This window comes from Euprymna scolopes, chromosome 45, assembly GCF_053919585.1.
Source record: "Euprymna scolopes isolate OS-2025 chromosome 45, ASM5391958v1, whole genome shotgun sequence".
Classification (NCBI taxonomy): Eukaryota; Metazoa; Mollusca; class Cephalopoda; order Sepiida; family Sepiolidae; genus Euprymna; species Euprymna scolopes.
Window position 1 is genome coordinate 65,862,925 of NC_136526.1, and position 19,565 is coordinate 65,882,489.

At 33.5% G+C, this 19,565-nt stretch overlaps 1 protein-coding gene across 4 annotated transcripts in view; it reads left to right on the forward strand.

The window, feature by feature from the left end:
- LOC145269854 (lactosylceramide 1,3-N-acetyl-beta-D-glucosaminyltransferase B-like) overlaps positions 1-9,918 on the forward strand; it is a 321,009-nt gene extending 311,091 nt beyond the window's left edge. For all 4 annotated transcript variants that reach the window (XM_080125587.1, XM_080125586.1, XM_080125584.1 and 1 more), the window contains one exon: positions 8,607-9,918. In XM_080125587.1, the coding sequence (XP_079981713.1) occupies positions 8,615-9,541 (927 nt within the window). In that variant the 5' untranslated portion in view covers positions 8,607-8,614 and the 3' untranslated portion in view covers positions 9,542-9,918. The remainder of the gene's footprint in view (positions 1-8,606) is intronic.
- The last annotated feature ends 9,647 nt before the right edge of the window (positions 9,919-19,565 follow it).

Sequence of the window (19,565 nt, forward strand, 5' to 3'; positions counted from 1 at the left end):
GAAATACGAACAATAAATTAGTTTAACTGAAAAACGAACAATAAATTGGTTTAACTGAAAAACGAACAATAAATTGGTTTAACTGAAAAACGAACAATAAATTGGTTTAACTGAATAACGAACAATAAATAAGTTTAACTGAAAAACGAACAATAAATTGGTTTTACTGAATAACAAACAATAAATTAGTTTAACTGAAAAACGAACAATAAATTGGTTTAACTGAAAAACGAACAATAAATTAGTTTAACTGTAAAACGAACAATAAATTGGTTTAACTGAATAACGAACAATAAATTAGTTTAACTGAAAAACGAACAATAAATTAGTTTAACTGAAATACGAACAATAAATTAATTTAACTGTAAAACGAACAATAAATTGGTTTAACTGAATAACGAACAATAAATTAGTTTAACTGTAAAACGAACAATAAATTGGTTTAACTGAATAACGAACAATAAATTAGTTTAACTGAAAAACGAACAATAAATTGGTTTAACTGAATAACGAACAATAAATTGGTTTAACTAAATAACGAACAATAAATTGGTTTAACTAAATAATGAACAATAAATTAGTTTAACTGAATAACGAACAATTAGTTTAACTGAATAACAAACAATAAGTTAAAAATTAAATTCAAACAAATGTTAGTATAAACAAAGTTACTAAGGCAGAAATATTTCAAACATTGAATATTAAAACTTTTCAAAAATCTGTTGTAGAATTTAATTAAAAGTTTGAATTTTTCTTTTTCTGATATTTTTTTACTAATATTGTCATTCTTTTTGCGACAAAAATTGTTTATAAATGAACTCCATATCAGCATTTTTCAATTTGCTGAATAGTGTGACCCTCATCACAAGAGTCAACATGAAATAATGGATTTTGATCAGCCAAAATATTTAAAATTATATACATGGCTAATTTTCTCTGATGAATCGAATGTAAAAAAGAATCACATTTTGTAAGTTTGTTTATAACTATATAACTATATGAGACAAAATTATTAGTTATATCATTTGGGTATAGCAAAGAACCTCTGTTTATACCCTGAAAGTAGCTGTTTAATTCAGCTATTTCTTCAACAGCCTCTCTCCCGGATATTAAATTTTTGCAGCTATTGCATTTCAGTTTTTTTAAAACTGCATGACAGCAATAACCTGCTAAGTATAATATAATAGGAAGTACTTCCTTGCATTGATTAACATCATCTTCTGTTTCATCTATGTTAAATTTATAAACATGTAACTCTTGCTCCCTTGTCATTTCATCCCAGTTAGTTTCTTTTAAATTTTTAAATTCAATAGTTCGATTATTAATTGGTAAGCTCAATTTTAAAACTGACAACAGTCTGAGTTTTTTCACATTCATACACATGACGTATCGATATATTATACTGATCTCCACTAAGTTGTCGATACTGGCCAAACCTTGTTTCAAGATTATCTGTCTGAAATTTTCCTGGTAATATATATACCATGTTCAGTACATTTATACAATATTTAGTCAATTCTAAAATTGTGTAAGTAGTATGGTGCAAAACAGTATATGTTTCCTTTGTTAACTTACCAGTTCTTCCAGGAATGCTATTCCAAGTTTCTAACCAGTCACAGAACACATTTAGGAAACTATAATTATCACTATTTAATTTAAGTGGATTAGCATATTTATTGCGAAGTCGACAACCTTTATATGGTGTTTTCACATTCAGTATTGTCCACCAAATATAAAATATTTGAATGTATTCTGCGATTTCTGCATAATTTGGCAAGCATTCCTGTTTTCCTAAGGTTAGCAAACATTGAATAGTATATTTGTTGAAAATTTGCAAAACCAAATTAACATTTTGCCTTTCAAAAGTAGTCGGAGAAAGAGCTTTTGAAGTTAACTTATAGCAATATTTCACAAGTGATTGAGATTCTAGAGCATAAAGTTTATGTAAACTAGAAAATGGAGCACTTTGGATGTTATCTAATTCATAATTTCCATTATAACAAAACTTTGGGAACATCATGCATTTACGTTCATCTTTTTGGCCAAGCCAATTGTTTCTAATGTATTTTAATATATGCACTGAGTCAAATGAGAAGAAAAAAGGGCAAGACGTTCTAACTGGCTAGGGATATACAAAAGAAGATAGGGCTACAAAAGAAAGACATAGCTTTTTTATTTATTGCATTATTATCTGTTATAACAGATAATACCTCAAACCCTATATCTTCTAAGCCAATTATTACACGTTTAATTTTTTTTTTTTTTTACACAGTGATCACCACTTATCAAAGTCCGGAAGCCACTCAGGGATAAAGGTTATTGCAAGTACATTACGTTAGTGTGGAGATTTAATGAAGTGTTTACTTAAGGGGGCAGTTCATCAGGAATTTGTTAACGTTGGACTTGAAGACATCCAAGTTGTATTCAGGTGGGAAGCAGGTAGACGGAACAGAGTTCCACAGGCGTGCAGTTCTAAGAAAGAAGCTTTGTTCATGGAATCCACGTTTTGATTTAGGCACAGATAAAAAGTGGGGGAAATTTTTCACAGTGGATTCAGCTAGATGGGTGTTTTTTTGTGAAAGATTGGCAAGAGGGGACCAGAGATTGGAGCTCAGACGAGCATCTGCCATGGAAATAACGATAAAACAAGGATAGGCTCACAACGTCTCTTCTGTGGGAGAGAGGTTGCAGGGTAGAGAAAAGGGCATCCCCCACTAAATCACGAAGTCTAATTTGTACTCTGTCAAGGCAGGATAGGCTGTTTTTAGCAGCTTCTGCCCAGATATGGCAACAATAAGTTCTCAGCTCGAAGACATTTAGTTGGCATAACATGCACAACATCCTTATATTGTGAGAATACACTGCTAAGCATAAAAGCAAATGCACTTGTAGCAGGTTCATTGCTGTTGTTAGCTAATCAACAATATTACCACCTTTATAATCAAGATAAGGTTTGAGATGTATTTCATCAACAAGTAAAGATACTGTGATGTCATTCTGCATTAGTAACTTGAACTTACTTGTAATATACAGGAGAAAATTGTTATCTTGTTGTTCAATGACAGGATTCATAGAAGTTTATAAGGTTAATCTTCGAATGGTTGAATAGCATGGTAAAATTACATTTTTAGTGTCTCTTAACAGTCTGTACTCTCTAGGGGAGCAGTTATATAATAAGGAAGAAAATACCATCATTTCACTGGAATAATTAACCTTATTCATTGTCATTAAGTTAATTTGTTCATATATGAACTTAATGGCATTAAAATATTTAAATTATCCATCTTGAACTAATAGCAAAACTGATAAGATTAATTTTAATAAAGAACTTAGAAGTTTTCATTTCCTGTTCTTCGATGTCCATTTTTTTTCATGTTTTCCATCAAAATCTGCAGAGTATTTTCCTCTGTTACATGTTTAGGAGTTCTATACATTTCCACATCACCAAGTCCGGTTCAATCACCATAGACATTTTTATTTTTGGGCATGGGCATCTCTTTATATGACATATAATGATGGTATTGTCTTGCCTAATAGAAGTCCAATAATTTTTATTCATAAACGTTAATTTTTTTTCTAAATCATCAATATTATGGAAAGTTTTACGTTTCCGTAACTCTAACTCGTCAGCAACACTTTCACATAATGCACGCTTAAGAGCAGAATTTTCTAAACGCATTTTCTTTGCGTTAGGAGACTCTCTAAAAGTGGTTGATGACGATAAATAGGAGGGACAGTTTGGTAATATTCGAGGAATAGCACCATCCTTAAGATAGGGATTTTTTAATTTAACACTAATTGTCTTTCCAGTCCTTTCATCGAATGCTGATGCCTCTTGCTGTATGTCTTCAGGTCGAAAATGAAGTTCACATACCTAAAGAAATAATTTAAAAGAAAATCGTACCATGTTTGACTTAATACAAAAAAAAAGAAAATTACATGACAAAAAACGATAAAAAAAAATAAGGTAAATGTGCAGAATTAGTCCACCCTCGAAAAATCCTTTTAAATAACCACTTTTATAGGTTTTCGAGGGTGCTGAAAACGAAAATAACGTTTAAAATTATGGCAAACTAGTAATTTCCAAGATATAAAGAGATGTTAGTTAAAAAAGAGGGGGATAATTTAACCTAAAACGACCACCCACTCTATGGCCATTTTTTTTTTTTTACATGGGCAACGAGCAATTTTTTTTTAAATTACATTTTCGCCTCAAGCAAGGCGAAGTGCCTCTTTGATGTAGGAATGAACACAACTAAACGTAAAATGAGCACCTACAGTTGACCCCCTCTCCCCCAACAAAAATTCTGTTTACACTTTTTGAAAGGGGGTACTCATTTTACGTTAAACTGTGTTCATTGTACGTTGACTCCCACCCCCAACATAAAGATGGCCATATTCATTTTTCTTCGCTTTTATTTGTTAAAAAGAAAGCGCCCTAAAAAAAAAAAACGATGGTCATAAAGTGGGTGCTCATTTTACGTTAAATTTTTATAGAAAAGTGGTTCTCCAATTTTTTAAAACTAACATTTCTTCATATCTTGAAAACTACTCGTTTGCCGTAATTTTAAACATTATTTTCGTTTACAGCGCCACTAGCAGTATCAGAATTTTGGGGGAATTTTTGACAACCCAACACAAAACTGCGAATAACATATACAAAACTCGTAATTTCTCTGTTTAAAGTGGGTTGTTTATTTTCTTTATGGAATATCCTTCCAAAATAAACTATTAAAATTGTTTAAAAAATAATAGTAATATTATTTTTTTATTGCCGGCATTTTGTAAACACTTTTTTTTTTAATAAAAAATAATATTTCTATTATTTTTTTAAGCAATTTTAATAGTTTATTTTGGAAGTATATTCTCCAAAATTCTGACACCTACAGGGCAACGACATTTACCACAAATAATTATTAATAAGCTTTTGGGATAACAAAAACGATCATAAACTTAAAAAAAAGTTTAATCTATTTCAAGCTTATATAAATATTGCACAGTAAAATAGTTGAACTAAAAAGATAAATGATTTTTCTTATTTAGAATTATTTAAACAAGGAATTCCGTTTTTACGATATCGCTTTTATTAAATTGTTAGGTGAAAGTACATAATATTTTCACCATACTCCCCATTTTAAATAGGTTTCTAAATAATAATTTATTATTTCAGCACATAAATTAAATTACATGTCAAATTCATTTTTATATACATACTTTCATTTTTATTTTAAAATACGTTCTAAATAAATAAATAAATAAAAACTAAAAAAGGCGCGCTTTTTATTTTTATTTTTTTAAATATCTCAAACATTTTAACACTTACTCTGCTATATTTAGATGGAGTAAAATCCTTTCTTTTTATTGCATTAATCCACTGGTAAATTATTTCCTTTTTTTTTGGCAAATAAAAACACGGTAACTTTTGGTCCATTTTCGTAGTTACCTCGGCATTTTGGAACTATACATCTCGACGGCATGTTTAAATCTATTTAACCCTCCAAACCTTTAAACCAACTTCCGGTTTAGTCATGAGACACGTGACCAAATTTCAACAGACCGATGTTCATGACGTCACCAGACTAAATTATAGTCATCGCAAGGCCATCATATTACGGTAGCTGCGATTTAACCCGTCAAGTCAATTAACAAGGTTACTATTTTTTTCCTTTGGGGTTACCGCGAGAAAGAAAAGTCTTTTATGAATCCACGTATTGCCACTGTTGTGGCGCAATGGCATAGCCCCGTTTTTGGGAGCTGGGGGCTTCTACATTAATAAACCTTGTGTCTAACTTGACCAGCACTTATGTGGAGGCAAATACACATACACCTACATTGTAGTGCGGACACATTTTTCTTAAAGGTTAAAACTGTTGGCACACGAAGATTGGCAGGTGTGTTTGATTTCAGGGCACAATAAAAGATAAACTATGTCGACATTATTTGATAAAACAAAACATTGCAAATCACACATATTTCTCTCTCTCCCCCTCTCTCTCTCTCTCTCTCTCTCTCTCTCTCTCTCTGATTCACTCCCTTTCTCTCTCTTTCAATGAAGAAAGAGAGAATTGAAATATGATTTTGTTGTAAAAACAGTTGAAGCTTGCACCCCGTATATGCGGGACATAGTAGTTGGGTGTGCACGCAATGGGTCGACTAAATATGCTTCCTACTTATTAACTGTTAAATAAATTCTATATTTTTTATAAAAATGCATTTGTTTGAAATTTTTGTACAGCATGCCATTAATGCCGACGATGGGAAGATGCCTGTAATGGCAAAATGAAGAAGCGACCCATGCCAGCCGGTTATAGCCGACGACATATCGACCCGTTTTTGTTGATGTTTCCAACATGTGCCTATCGTTGGATATCGTTTATTCCCCGGGGAGCTGGTTGCGTTCCCAGGACGTTCCTCAACAAAGTAACCCTCCCGGGGAGGCGATAGTATCATAATGCTATAGGGACACTAATTTATTAAATTCCATTGGTCGCCAGTGTTATGCGACACTGCTTTATTACTGCTTGTAAGGCATTAGGATTTCGGCGTGTGCGCGTTTCTTCGAAACCTGCTGTCACCAGTGTTATGGCTTGGTATTAGCCACAATGAAAACAGAACAACGGTGTAAGTTAAGATGAGTATTAACAAAGCAAAAACAAAAGAGGGTTACGTTTCACCGAGCACGTGAGGTTAACTCCAGACCTAGAACCCTACCTGGGATCATTAAGCGTTCTGGTACATATGGACCGTGGTTAAGTCCATTCAAAAGGTGGTTCCCCACAACAAATTTGTATGTATATTTTTACGTATGTATAATCTGTATGTATACATGATTGGTATGTATTTTTATTTGCATGTATGTTTAACCTCTATGTATATATAATTTGAATGCATACATAATTTGTATGTACATATATATATATATATATATATATATATATAATTTGTATGTATATTAATTTGTATGTCTGTATAATCTTTATGCATATATAATTTGTATATATATATATATATATATATATATATATATATATATATATTAAAACAAAAAATAAATAATTAATAAATAAAAAATAAAAATATGAAAGTACGGGTTAAAACGGAAAACTATCTTTACATAACACCAAAAGATGGAGGAAGTGAGGAAGCATGGCTGTGGAAATCTTTTTACCCGAATACGATGTCCAGCATGTTAAAAATATACCATTTGTTGTAAAAATCTAATGGATAGACATCTGAAGAAGTTGGTGAGGACAGGATATTTTTATGGAAATATAAATCGTAAAATTGCCAACTCATTAAAGAAACAGCTGTAATGGAAAAATCCAGGAAATAAACGAAGGTTATAAAAAAGAAAACGTGAGTCTTTGAATTTTCAACAAAACTTTGCACTATATATATATATGTGTGTGTGTGTGTGTGTGTGTGTGTGTGTGTGTAATTTGTAAGTATATATAATTTTTATTTATGTACAGTGCTGCTTGTAATTTTGTGGTTACAAACAAAGGAAAGAAACAAAATGTTTTTTTCTTTTTAACAAATGCATTTATCGCCGTTACTCTCCCGTCTCGACACCACTTTAAATGTCTCTTGCTGCCACATGTCCATCTGGCACGGTCCGTGTTTCTCTTTCCTCCAGCCGTATGCTGACCACAACCAGCCCATTCTCGTCCACGACTTTACACGTTCATTTTCTTCGACGTCACACTTTGTTTCTGCCGCAAGCACGTGCTGTCCTCTTTTTTTCTCTTTCTTCAGACGCCAGATCGCGCAGGCTTCCTAATTTGCATATGCGTTTTTTTTATTACTGCTGCTGCTATTTGCACGCCCCTGCTGATTTTTTTCTAATGCACTCTCGCGCATTATGTTACGGCTTGCACAAAAACAATTTCATTTCAGTGACAAAGCTCTCTATGAAGGCGAAAATAAATTCGTACAAAAAAAAAAAAAAACAGAAATCAGAAACAAAAACACCTTTATTTATTTCATACCATTTCTCCGAATTCATTTTCAATATTTTTTAATTGTTTTTTTTTTTTATTATTATTTGTATCGATAAGACTATTGTCTTTATCTTGATTGTTATTGTAATTTAATTTTTGGTGTTTTGAAATAAGGGCCGATTGTTTATATTACTTGCATTGATCAGACTATGATTCTCATCTTGTGTGTTATTTGTGCAATATTTCGGTCGGATTGTCCTTCGACCTTCTTCAGGCATGTTAGTTGTTGTTTGAAAAAAAAAAACAGAAAAGTTACTGGCTCCGTAGATATTTTCGTATTCTGTGAGTTAATTTCTATTTTATAGTTTTAGTTTCGAATTTGTCACCCAATTCTTTCACAAATTCTAAACTAAGACCATAAAATAGAGTCTAAATCACAGAAATACGAAAATATCTACAGAGCCAGTAACTTTTTTTCTTTTCTTTTTTAAACGATAACCAACATGCCTAAGGACGGTCGAAGGACAATCCGATCGAAACGTTGCACAAATAACACTCAAGATGAGAAAAATAGTCCGATTAATACAAATGATATAAACAATCATCCCTCATTTAAAAAATTCATTAATTTAATTTTTTTACTTTTAATTTTTTTTTTCTTTCCAGAAAAGACGATGACTTCAACCAGATATCGACGGCGACGTTTCCTGCTGCTTTTCCTTATAGTTGTCTTCGCCTTTGTCACATTCAATTACGTTTCCACCCCTCCATATATAACGAATATCTGGAGCGATTCGGTCAAAAGACGTTTCATCGCAACATCCGGGGACTCTACAAAAATGCTGCCAATAGAGTCGAAATCCTACTCGTTAATGGCCGCCATCTACTCCTTACCAGAAGAGGAGCCCATGCGCAATGCGGTGCGGGATACCTGGGGCCAATATCTGAACGGACTTTCGAAAAGCCGCCTTTTGTTCTTTGTCGGCAACGCCAAGGACAACAGCAAACTAGTTCAAGAAGAGAAGACTTTCAAGGATATCGTTCGACTGGATTTAATGGATTCTTTCAAGAACCAATCGTTAAGATCGATCTACGTTTTAAAATGGCTTTCGGACAACAACGTGAAAGTCCAATATCTGTTGAGGGTGCACGTGAGGGCCTTCGTGAATATTCCGAAGCTAGCCGCGCTGCTTAAAGGTATCACTGCCAAAACATATATGCTTGGACAAGTCACGGAGTATAGCAAACCGGAACGAAGTAAAGATTCGCCGTGGTATCTATCACCGGAAGAGTATCCGGAAGCAGCGTTTCCGCAGTATTTGCAAAGTTATGGGTACGTCATGACGGGTAACCTCGTTGAACCGTTACTGAAAGCGGACAGATCTAGGAAGCGTATTTGGATCGAAGACGTATACATAACGGGTATCTTAGCGAAGCAATTAGCAGTGCAACTAGTTCATTCAAAGCGCTTCACGTATTCGAAACCTGAAAACAAGTGTGACTATCCAAAGATTATCGTCTGTCTCTGCCCGTCGACGTACGATGGAATGAAAGGGATTTATGCCAAAGTAGAAATGCCTGATGAGGAATGTGAAGCTTAAAGAAACTTTCGGAATTAAAAAAAAAAAAAAAAAACTTTGGTAATTGAGTATAACAAACATGTCGTTAGAGGGTGCAGTTGTCTCTTAATTGAGGTATGGAAACACAAAATGGATACAATACATCCACTTTTCTCCAAAACGGCTTACTTATGCATTTGGGAAAAATATTAAAATATTTTGTGTCAATATATTCATGTTTTAAAATATATTTATTAACAGAAATATGAAAAAACAATAAATGTGTCGTGAAATATCGTTTTGAATTCGTAAACTTTTTAATGAATTTTTATTTACTTTTTTGTCAAATTATTTGAATATTTTAAAAATATATCTATTTACAGAGACTTAAAAAAAAAAAAAATGTGTCGAAAAATCTGGTTTTGAATTCGTAAACTTTTTTTTATCAATTTTTATTTATTTTTGGCGAACGATTTGTATATTTTAAAAATATATTTATTTACAGAAACATGAAAAAAAAAAAAAACAACAACCAGTTATCACATTTTTAAAAATTACAAAAAAAAAAAAAAAATGTGCAAGAGAAAAATAGTTCAACAGTTGCAAAAATGTGAACATTAAATTTAAACATAAGTATCCAGTAGATGAAAGTAAAAATTAATTGATAAAAAAGGTTTACGAATAATCTTATTAGAATTCAAAAGAATATTTCACGTTTTTATAAATATATTTTCAAAATATCTAGAAAAAGGAAACAAACATTTTTTTTTTTTTTAAGCTGGAACAAAACTGTAATACATTCTTTGTTTTTATATTTCTGTAAATAAATATATTTTTTGGTACTTGTATAATTTAATCAAGACATTCAAAAATGAAAATATTGAAAAAATGTTATATTGTACGTATCTATTTTGGACTGAAGATCTCCGAAAAAAAAATCATTTAATTGGATCGAGTATTTTTTTTTTTCTGCAGAAAAACGTTTTTATGAGAGCGCGTTGAAGTCAGCCATTATGAAATTTGTTGAACACGCCACGGGGAGATAACTCCATGTAAAGCGCCGACACTCCCTCCCCATCTTTAATTCTAGCTTTTCTTCCTAAAAATCGAACCTTTTGCTCGGTATCATAACAAATTGGGTTTTTTCGGTGTAAAAAAAAAACAAAAAACTACTTGATGAAATTAAGTGAAATTTTTTTTTTCCGGAGAACTTCGTTCCATAACGAATACGGGCAATATAACCATTTTTCGATATTTTCATTTTTAATGTCTTGATTAAACTGTACAAGTACCTATTTTTTTTTTTAGATATCTAAACAGTTTACCAAAATATATAGCATATTAACGTGAACACAGTTATTTAAAAAAAAAAAAGCTATAAAAAATAAAAACAAGTAATAAAAAATAAGTAAACAATTTTAGAGAAAAGCGGACGTATCGTATCCATTTTGTGCTTCCATACTTCAATTAAGAGACGCGTACGCTCTCTAGCAACGTATTTAAAAGTTAAGCTACTATGTATTGCTTAATTACCAAAACTTTTTAGGGTGGACATCTTTTTTTTTTTCTTTTTGACGATGATAAGCAAAAATAAATCTGTCGTAAAAGGGAAATCTCGGAAAATCACGTTAGCCCCATTCTTTAAAATTGTTATTAAATTTCTTATAGGGGGGGGGGAAAAAAAATTCTAATCAAGTTGTAAATTCTCAACTGCTATACTGGCTGCCCCGACCCAGAGTTTCCCAGTAATATTTTTATTTTCAAATTTATTTATTTATTTTTTACTATATCTTTTTTTTTTTATTATTTAGATTAATATGACTGATGTTCTAATATATATATAAAAATAAGTTTATTAAATCAATAGTAAATTCTCTACAGTGCAATGTAGATTACAATGTATTGTGGACTAAGTCACTGGGATGAGGCATGTAAAGCTTCCTCCCGGTGCATCGAAATAGGTCCTCAAGTAGAGTGGAGAATCAGTCAAATCCGGGCACCCCCGTGGTTGAAATAAAGAGTCCTGTTCAGAATTCCGTGCAGATTCCCGAGTTTGACAGAAAGATTCCCGAATTCAATAAGATACAGTTGAAGATAGAGAAGAAAATTAGTCGGTGTGTACACCAAAATGTTTAGAGGCAGTACCCCCACGGGAGATCAATTCAGAAAGATGGCCGAGATCAATGAGAAGGTCGGAGGTTACATCGGCTGAAACATTGTGCAAATAACACTTAAGATGAGCTCAGTAGTCTGAAGAATCCAAATAATACGGAAAATCAATCCTTAGAGTAAAACTAATCCTGGTCAATGCTAAAGTAAGTTCAAAATAGACTTCGTAATCTAGTGGGGGGGGCTTTTCTCTTCCCTGCAACCTCTTTCCCACAGAAGAGACGTTGCGAGCCTATCTCTGCTTTATCGTTAATTTCATGGCAAGTGCTCATCTTATGGTCCTCCCCTCTTGCCAAACTTTCACGAAAAACACTCGTCTAGCTGAAAACACTATCAATAATTTTCCCCACTCTTTATCCGTGCCTAAACCTAAACATAGATTCCATAAACAAAGCTTCTTTTTTAGAACTGCACACCTATTCAACTCTCTTCCATTTGCCTGCTTTCCAGCTGATTACAATATGGTCGTCTTCAAGTCCAATGTAAACAAGTTCCGGATGAACCGTTCCCCTTAAATAATCCAATTTACCAAATATACACTTCTAACGATAACTATGATATTGTCCCTTTTACTACCGTGCAATCTTTAACCCTTATCCTCGAGTGGTCCCTGGGCCTTGATAAGTGGTGATTCCTTTGAAAAGAAATGTAGAAAAATAGTGATTAGTTGGGACTACTATGCGCTGTATATAGGATAACGCTTTGCTTATCACGGCATTACTTCCAGTCAACTTGGAATTCTTGTTACTGGAATCAGGCATTGTCGATTCAGGAGAGGTATGGTTTGTGATTGCATAAAAATTTGCTCTCTATGCCAGCAATCCTGCAGCACATACCAATTGTCTTTCAAGGCTCAACGGATAACAACATATATATATATATATATATATATATATATATATATATATATATATATATATATATTAGAAATTAAGAGGAGATTATAGATAGATATATAAATACCCGTTCACATACACTTTTCATGATAAAGCTAGAACCCAGAATTAGATAGAATCAAGCAATTGCATCGACAACGGACAATGCCAGACCCAAAGTGGGTTTCGATGTACTGCATCTCATCAGTGATGTGCTCCGGCATGGGCGCGAATTTCAGTTAATATTTGTAGATGTGATATCTACCGCCTGCATACCAGCAGTAACTATCTTAGTTGTATATGACACGTTGCTTGTCACATCGTAGAATGTAGAACTGGATGAAAATATAAGAATTTAAAAAATCGAGGTATAACCAATAGATTGCGCCATGGCCCATATGTTTGGGTCGTCAGTATTGCACACTTCATGAGTGTGACGACCTGGGTTCGTGCCTATGTCGGAGCATGTCACTGATGAGATGCAGTACATCAAAACCCACTTTGGGTCTGGCGTTGTCCGTTGTGTCGATACAATTGCTTGATTCTATCTAATTCTGGGTTCTAGCTTTATCGTGAAAAATGTATGTGAATGGGTATATATATATATATATATATATATATATATATATATATATATATATATATATAATGTATATTACAAAGTGTAATAGACAGGGTCTAAATGACAAAGTCTCAGTAAAATACATTTAATGGTGCTGTGCTCTGGGTATTGCAGTTATGATAAGCTCAATAGGTGTAATTACCTAGAGCTATTTAAATAGAAAAGTGTGAGGGATTATTAATTGTGAAATTATCAATCAAGTTTTCATAGAAGGAAACAAATATACGTATCATAATGTACATATTAAATAAGGCTATTTGAAAAATTCAACCATTTATTAAGCTCAATGAAAATGGATTTACACTTTCAGAGCATATCTAACTTTTATTAAACATTTCAAAATCACATGAATATACACTTAATTCACATATTTTTTAAATTACTGCATCTTACACGAGTTTCATTGAATGGAATAAACCAAACAAATCTTCGGAAACTGTTTCATAAAAAAAACTGTACATTTTCTTCTTTGCTGAATTGATGAAAAAGTCTCTGATGATTTGTTTAATTTATGACATTCAATGAAACACGTGTAAGACGCAATAATTTAAACAATGTGAATTTAGCTTATATTTGTGTGATTTTTAAATGTTTAATAAAGCTATATATGTACAAATATATATATATATATATATATATATATATATATATATATATATATATATATATATATATATATATATATAGATAGATAGATATAATGGCTTCCTTCAGTCTTGACAGACTGTGGATGCCAACTGTAAGGGTGGCTGTGTGTAAAATTTTTGTGGCAAGAGTTGCACAATCACCAGCCACACCTCCCCTGAGTCGACATTGTTGAATACCAGTGGAGGTTTAGGACGACGGGAAACAATGCTGAGATAAGCAGAAAGCACATACACTGCCTTGTCTTCCCAAATGGTCACTCATCTGGTACTAGCCAGGCTCAACATTGCTTAGCTTCGGTGATCTGACGAGAACCGGTGTGTCAACGTGATTATGCCGTACATACACACATACATACATACACACATACATACATACATACATACACACATACATACACACATACATACATACATACATACACACATACATACACACACACATACATACATACATACACACATGCACACATACATACATACATACATACATACATACACACATACATACATACACACATACATACATACATACATACACACATACATACATACACACACACACATACATACATACATACATACATACATACACACATACACACACATACACACATACATGATGATAGCAACAACTCATTCTCAAGTATTGTCATTACTTAATATATCTCTGGTTCAAATGACGCAAACATGAGTGCAACTAGGAGCACGTGCCAGACGGTCACCTCTATGAACCTTCTATGGTCCAGCACATCCACTGACGATCGGGTCCAAGTTGTGGTGCCCTGAACACCTACCAGGCCAAACCCTGGAAGTTCCAGAGCCAACATCTGTATCAATCCTCATTGAATGTCCGTTTGTCGTTTCAGGCTACAGCCAGCCTTTTTGTTATTGAGATACGCACTGATTGTAAAATGTGTATTCCATTGCATATCAAGTAATGCCTCTGCTTGAAGATTGTATTGTGAGGAAAGACTTTGCACCGAGACAATCTCACTCTCTAAACAACTGCCACATTGAACCAAAAAGAAGAGCAAGTCAACATCATTGGATGCAGCCGTCTGTGCCTAAATCAAAACATAGGTTCCATGAACAAAGATTCTTTCTTAGAACTGCACGCCTGTGGAACTCTGTTCCGCTTGTCTGTTTCCCTCCCGACTTCAACCTGGATGTCTTCAAGTCCAACACAAACAAATTCCTGATGAACCGCCCCCTAAGTAATGACACCTTATCAATTCCCCAATACTATTGCTACACTATCCCATTGAGTACTGTACTGTACACACAATAACTCTTATCCCCGAGTGGCCATTGGGCCTTGATAAGTGGTGAACTTCATGTAAAAAGGTTTTATATCAGGGTTTTCCTTCTCCTAGAGAGGTTGGCTTCACCACAGCTTATGGGAGCCCTCTCCACCCACCATGCCATTTGATCCATGATTGGGACTTAGGTTGCTGGGCACCAGAGCATACTCCACACGCCGGTGGGTCATGTATGCCACAGCTGACAGGGCCTAAGCTCCTCTGGAGGTTTCTGTCAGGGTGACCTCACCCTTAGCCTTATCTTAAATAACCTTGGCCCACAAGGCAGTGGAGGTCCAGTTATATGGCGCAGGACACTCGCCGTTCATCAGAACCCCGTCTGCGTGGCAGTGGTCACGACGTGCACGTGGGGGTTGATTTGTCTGGGAGAAGCACAGAAAAACGCTAAGACATCTGTGTGCTTTTAACACACGTCCACACCAGACCTTGACCACATACATACATATGTGTGTGTGTGTGTGTGATTATAAAAATAATCATTTTTTTTTTTTACCTACACGCACAATATTCCTTTATGTTTTTCATTGCTGCAGAAGTGACGATTGTCGCTAGTCAAAGGATTCACACTCTGCCATGAAGGCACCGTTAGCTCCAATTGCAAAGAACGTTACTCCTGGGCCACCGCTAACTAAGGATTACGAGAAATTTAATGTTTATAAGATGATCTATAGCGATCGAGGATCCGGAAATCGCGATCTCGCTCAAGGCCAAACCGATTGTCTTTTTATTTCTCAGACAGTGCTCAATTTTAAGAAATTACTTCTTAAATGATTATAGATTAGAAGTAACTATTTCTATACATGCAGACATTGGTGTTTCGTGCTTCTGTAATCATCAGCGTAGGAGAGAGAGAGAGAGAGAGAGAGAGAGAGAGAGAGAGAGCAAAAGAACAAAATTAAAATTAAAAATGGAATATGTAATTTTTTCTCTTAATTGGTAAGGGGACAATTTTTAAAAACATATTTTATTCGATTACAACCAAATTTTTTTTTTCCTAAAAAAAACCCTAAAAAACAATTGAATAACAAAATTTTGTAGAGATGGGGCTATAACGTGTCGTATTCGTCCGCCATTTTAATTTGATTTATTTTATTTTATTTATTATTATTTTTGTTTGTGCTTTTTTTGCCACGAAATATGCATGAAATGGATTGAAATAAAAACCTTAACATTTCCCATATGTATATATATATATATATATATATATAATCCCCGAAACAGTGTTTCATGGTAAACAACTGATGATCCCTTGAAAAAAAAAAAAAATTGGTATTATAGTAAATTCGAGAGAGTTGATGCAGTGATTGCAGGTGATTAAATGACTTACTGACTAGATGGTTTTTTAACGAAAGATAAAAAGTAATTTTTTGTATAGTTTCAAATGTTAAAAACTTCAAAGACTATATATATATATATATATATATATATATATATATATATATATATATTGTTTAAAGAAAGTTTTAGACGGAATAAGTCATTGGTACCGTCGGTTTCAAACCCGATAATTTGGGACCGTTTTAGATACCCATATAAAGCTCTTTATATGGTTATCTAAAACGGTCCCAAATTATCGGGTTTGAAACCGACGGTACCAATGACTTATCTAAAACTTTCTGTAAGCAAAATGTAAATAACACGCTCTTATTTTCGGATGTTCCTTATAATTGAGCACTCTGTTTATTTCTTTCCCCAAAAAAGAACTAATTATATATATATATATATATATATATATATATATATATATATATATATATATTTATTTTTTTACTATGATAATTCAATACCTACAGACACTAGTGTTTCATCCTTTCGGGATTCTTCAGTGCAGAAGGATGTCACGATTACTACCAGTCGAACGATTCGAACCCCGCGACATCTCTGGCTCGATTAGCGGAGGCCGTATCCATTCGGCTACCATTAACCGTGTGAAATAGCGTTGAATTTTAAACATTTTAATTTAAATGTTCATTACGTTAGACAGACAGTGATCAAATCGTTATACGATGATCTACGCATAAGAGCTAAATTGACCGACTTTTTAATTCAACAGAAAGTGCTCAACGATAAGAAATGAATTTCTTAAAGGGGCTGTCATAATTATTTTTTTACTATAATAATTAAATACCTACAGACACTAGTGTTTCATCCTTTCGGGATTCTTCAGTGCAGGGTGTCACGATTACTACCAGTCGAACGATTCGAACCCCGCGACACGAGACATCTCTGGCTCGATTAGCGGAGGCCGTATCCATTCGGCTACCATTAACCGTGTGAAATAGCGTTGAATTTTAAACATTTTAATTTAAATGTTCATTACGTCAGACAGACAGTGATCAAATCGTTATACGATGATCTACGCATAAACCTGACAGACAGACAAACACCGTTCGTTTTATATATATATATATATATATATATATATATATATATATATATATATATATATAAAACGAACGGTGTTTGTCTGTTTGTCAGGTTTAAAATTCATACTATGTAATGGTATGAAAATAATTTAAAATTTGTAAATGCCGAAAAAAAAAATTAAAACAATTACAGTAAATAACTAAACTTGGCAAATAATAGATCGATTTTCAATTTCAACACTGGATCCTAAATTTAGAACCAGTCAAAAGTGAGGGAGATAATTCTCTATTTCAAACTATACACAGAAATTACTTTTTTTTATTTATTTATATATGGAAAAATTGCTGGACGCCCGGCGTTGCCCAGTCAGGCAATACGCTTAAACATGATATTTTAATTTATGCAGATTGCATATGTATTATTATAGAATTAATCCTCTATTGATTATTATATATTACGATGAATAATTTGCCTGGTGGACTAATTTGCAAAAAATAAATAAATAAAATAAAATAATAATAATGATAATGTCGTACATCAAATTCCGTCTGTGTTTGTTTACAATATCACGTCAGCTGATATTTGGGCTTAACAATGAATGCCCTCGAAAAATCACTTCTGATTAATGTTTTAAAATATGCAAACGAAGAAATGATTCGCAGCGATTTTAAATGGTGACTTTTCTTTTTATTGTAAATTAAACTCATTAATAAGAAAAAATTTTTTTTAAAAATGGTGAGGTACACCCAGGCCTGAACAGGTGATCATTCGATCTATAGTCGAATGTTCTACTACTAAGATATATCTTCAGATTGTAATAAATCTGTTTTTTTTTTAAGAAGAAATGATTTGCTGAAATTTTATTATCTCCCTTGGCCGGTGTAACATAAAATATTCCCCTGTAAAAGTTATTCTTTTTTATGTTTAAGAAAAAAAAACTATTTTTAAGATCGAATTTTTTCAATTTTCGATACTTATCAGATGAATTTCTGTACAAAACATATCTAAGAACACTGCCAGACATATAAATTAGCTTTGTGTGAAATTTGCAAAAGATAGGCTTTTATTCATTTTTTTTTTTTTTTACACAGTGATCACCACTTATCAAGGCCCGGAAGCCACTCAGGGATAAGGGTTATTGCAAGTAAATTACGTTAGCGTGGAGATTTGATGAAGTGTTTACTTAAGGGGGCGGTTCATTAGGAATTTGTTAACGTTGGACTTGAAGACATCCAAGTTGTAGTCAAGTGGGAAGATAGTAGATGGAACAGTTCCACAGGCGTGCAGTTCTAAGAAAGAAGCTTTGTTCATGGAATCCACGTTTTGATTTAGGCACAGATATAGAGTGGGGGAAATTTTTCACAGTGGATTCAGCTAGACGGGTGTTTTTCATGAAAGATTGGCGAGGGGGGACAAGAGATTGGACTTCAGACGAGCACCTGCCATGGAAATAACGATAAAACAAGGATAGGCTCACTACGTCTCTTCTGTGGGAGAGAGGTTGCAGGGAAGAGAAAAGGGCATCTCCCACTAAGCCACAGTCTATTTTGTACTCTGTCAAGGCAGGACAGGCTGTTTTTAGCAGCTCCTGCCCAGATATGGCAGCAGTATTCCATCCTTGGGCGTACTTGGCTTTTATATAGATAGAGAATTGCATTAGTAGTGAGATATCTTCTGGAGCTCAGCTGTTTCGGAACCTATGTGGAAGGAACTCACGCACAAAGTGACTTTTATATAAATAATAGGGATAGATATAATTTTCTTGGTAAAATTTGATGGCAAACAAAATTAAGTCTGATGAATATACTCCGCATGTATTGGCGATGTGCGTGTTTCAGTCCATAATGCAAACAGACTATTTATGAAATTATAAATTTCAAAATGTTTCAGTGCGACTTGTGACAAAAATGTTGTGGCGTCTCAATTAATGTAACAAAGAAAAAATGGTTTATTCTGGCAAGTCACCGATGAATGTTCGCAAGGAGATATTATTCCGGATTAAACCTGGCCTCTGACCACCTCGTGCTGTCACGGTAGTTATTCCCCCGTGTGAATCGTCGATACCAG